General features: G+C 36.5%; 1 protein-coding gene across 1 annotated transcript in view; it reads right to left on the bottom strand.

Moving 5' to 3' along the window:
- Positions 1–2,454, bottom strand: part of LOC118322714 (nuclear distribution protein nudE homolog 1-B-like) — a gene marked incomplete in the record, with an annotated part of 9,062 nt that extends 6,608 nt beyond the window's left edge. Inside the window, 2 exon segments of the mRNA XM_035654468.1 lie at positions 1,077–1,202; positions 2,246–2,454. Of these exon segments, the coding sequence (XP_035510361.1) occupies positions 1,077–1,162 (86 nt within the window).
- Between the last annotated feature and the right edge of the window lie 540 nt (positions 2,455–2,994).

The raw sequence follows: 2,994 nt of genomic DNA, 5'->3' as shown, positions 1-2,994 counted from the left end.
TGCAGGAGTGTCCGCAGACTCACGTTAATATAAACTGAACAGGAGAGCAGGGAAACACTATTGATTATTGTTTCTGTATTTATTACAAAGCTGAGCGATTATCTTTGTTCTGTTCCCAGAAGATCTTATTCTGACACAATATTTGATTATACTTGTGTAAATATCATGTATTTGGCAGTTCATTTATTAAGGAGGTGGAGTTGTATTTAAAAGGAATTATGAAAACTGCAGCAAACTTTTAGAGTATTTTAGGTCAGCTCAGAACAGTGTGGGTTCTCAACCTGAGGTCCGGGGACCCCCAGGAGTCCTTGAGGGGGCTTTCCAGGGTCCCTGGAACAATGGGGGATATTTTAAATTCACTATTATTTATTTAACTAGACGTCAGCTCAGTGGAGGAACGTAACAACGATTCTTCTGTTCATATTTTCACATTTTTCACTGTTAATCTGTCAAACTACAGAACAGTTCAGGGGACTCGGGCCCCCTCCCTCCGGCCCGCGACATGAGGTCAAAAATCTAATCTAATCCAGCCCAAGATTCAGATTTTATTATATTATATATAACTGAAATATCATCCAAACCACAAGAAGCTGCAGTTTGATGGTAAAAGCAGCAATAAAGAGGAACAATAGCAGTTATAATGAAGAACTGTAGAGACAAATCTTATTCTTTAGATTTAAGAAAACATACTTTGATATAAACCCCCCAAACAAACATCACATCGTCATAATTTTAATAGTTTTTCCAGCGAGAAATCAACTTTGTGATGCAAAACTGAAGTTTCCTGCACTAATGATGTGATTGATCGGCTTTATGTTCTATAAAAGCTGCAAAACAAACATTTGAAGAGTCAGAACTGTTGTTTGTTGTTGTTTGTTGTTGTTATCCTTTCTTGCCATCAAAACTACAGGTTATAAACTTTATATTATATATAATATTATAAAGTTAGGGTCCAGGAAGAGAGACACTGCAGGAAAACTGACAAGAAAACTGTTGTCACATCACAACACAGTGTAAATATATAGGCCAGCTTCATTAATGTGTACACATTTAAACAACAACAACAACATAAACACCTCTGTTGGTGCCGGGCAGCCTGCTCCTTCCAGTACTCCAGCTCTTCTTCCAGGGACCCAAACTCTGGAGGCTCCGGATCCCCCATCTCCAGCCGCCCCCCCGCCCGCCGACGCTCCGAGGTGGTTCTGTTAAAACAAACCGCGGTCAGAACAAATTCACCTCAGAAATGATGACTGGGACTTTAATGTGGCCACAGCCGGCAAGTAAGAGTTCAAATCAAACAGAATTGATTTTATTTTACAGATGAAGTTTCCAGGACAATCCAGGTGGTTTCCAGGACTGGATATTAGACGTTAGAGAAGCACCAAGCAGCTCTATGTTTATAAAATCTCAGCTTCTAGAGTTTAATCATGAATACACATTCAATGAAACTGGAATAGAGAAACAGCAGCTATAATAAAATGGTGAATAGAATAAGAGTTATATATATTATATACAGCTTTTAAACACAGTGTGATTGATATGGAACATACAGGTAGTTTACAGCAAATATATATTAATAATGTGTGTTTAAGAAATTATATATATATATGTGTATAAATATGTAAAACTGTACAGTTCAGGTGTTAAATAGAGTTAAAGAGTCTTAATTCATATACAGTACAGGTTAATTCATTAATGTTAGAGCTGTATATAGTGTTCATATAACTCCTATTCTATTTTCTCTATTTTTATTATATCGTGTATTTTTCTGTTCTTTTTATTTAATGTGTATATTTATATCTGTAGTGAGTGAATTTCCCCAGTGTGGGATCAATAAAGTCTATCTCATCTGATCTGATCTTATTGGATGTATGCCGAATTGAATAATAGACTCTATTGATTATTAAAACATCATTAAAATGAGTCACAGTCAGTGAAATACAGCTCAGGACACTCTTGAAATAAATAATGTACAACATTTAAACGGAGTCTGGTCCCAGCGATCAGAAAACGGGAACTTCAAAGCAAACTAAAAGATAACGGGTAACTTTAATATGTTATTAATCATTACTAACACCTGCTCCTGTGAACATTTCATGGAATTAACTCAAACTATTAACCACAGAACTTATAAAAACACAGCAAAAGAAAGTTATAAGAATAGTTTTAGCTCAAATAAGTGAGCTAATTCAGCTAACGGGGTTAACCATTTAAATCCCAGCTGAGATAAACAGCTATAACTTACTGTTCGCTTCCCTCGACGTTACCAGGTTTATTCTTCTTTCTAAATCCTCTTCATGTTTGTTTGTTTGTTTACCACCGACCGAAGTTTGTCGGTTGTTTTCTTTTAGACTAAGACAAGAAATAAAGACAAACATTAACGGACTCTCCCGCAGTTGGAAACCACCAAGTCGCGACTGTCTTGGGAAGACGTCGAACAATACCGTGTTGCCATTCATATTGTCCAGACCCGATCCACCAATCACAAGTTAGAGAGCGGCCTCGATCCCTCTTGCTATTGGTTCATTCGGCTGTCAATCGAACGCGGAGAGGCGGGACCGGGAGCATCGTCCAATCAGAGGAGCGGTGTCGGTGTGAGAGGGACATCTGCGGTCGAGACGTTTTGATGGATTAGTAGAGGCCGGTGCTGCGTTCAGGTGCTGTCGGACACACTAGCAGAACCTGAACACATCATTAGATAATATACCAATAATTATTATGTTATATTATGTTTATAAACGTGTCTTTATTATTATACAGTACGTTTTATCTTTTATATATATAGTTGTGTATATTAATATGTTTGTTCTTAATATGTTGTTTGTATATCTGAAGATGGTAATGAAAATAATTTCCCCCCTGGGATTATTAAAGTATTTCTGATTCTGATTTTATGCTTTATTCTATTTATCTATTTATTTTTATTCTCATTTTTTTTTTCTAGTCTGCTCTTATTATTGTAGTTTTTTATGTTATCTGTTGTTGTGGATTCTT

Source organism: Morone saxatilis, unplaced genomic scaffold (assembly GCF_004916995.1).
Source record: "Morone saxatilis isolate NCDOM2014 unplaced genomic scaffold, NCSU_SB_2.0 Contig14, whole genome shotgun sequence".
Taxonomy (NCBI): Eukaryota; Metazoa; Chordata; class Actinopteri; family Moronidae; genus Morone; species Morone saxatilis.
This window is presented reverse-complemented; position numbering and strand designations above follow the sequence as displayed.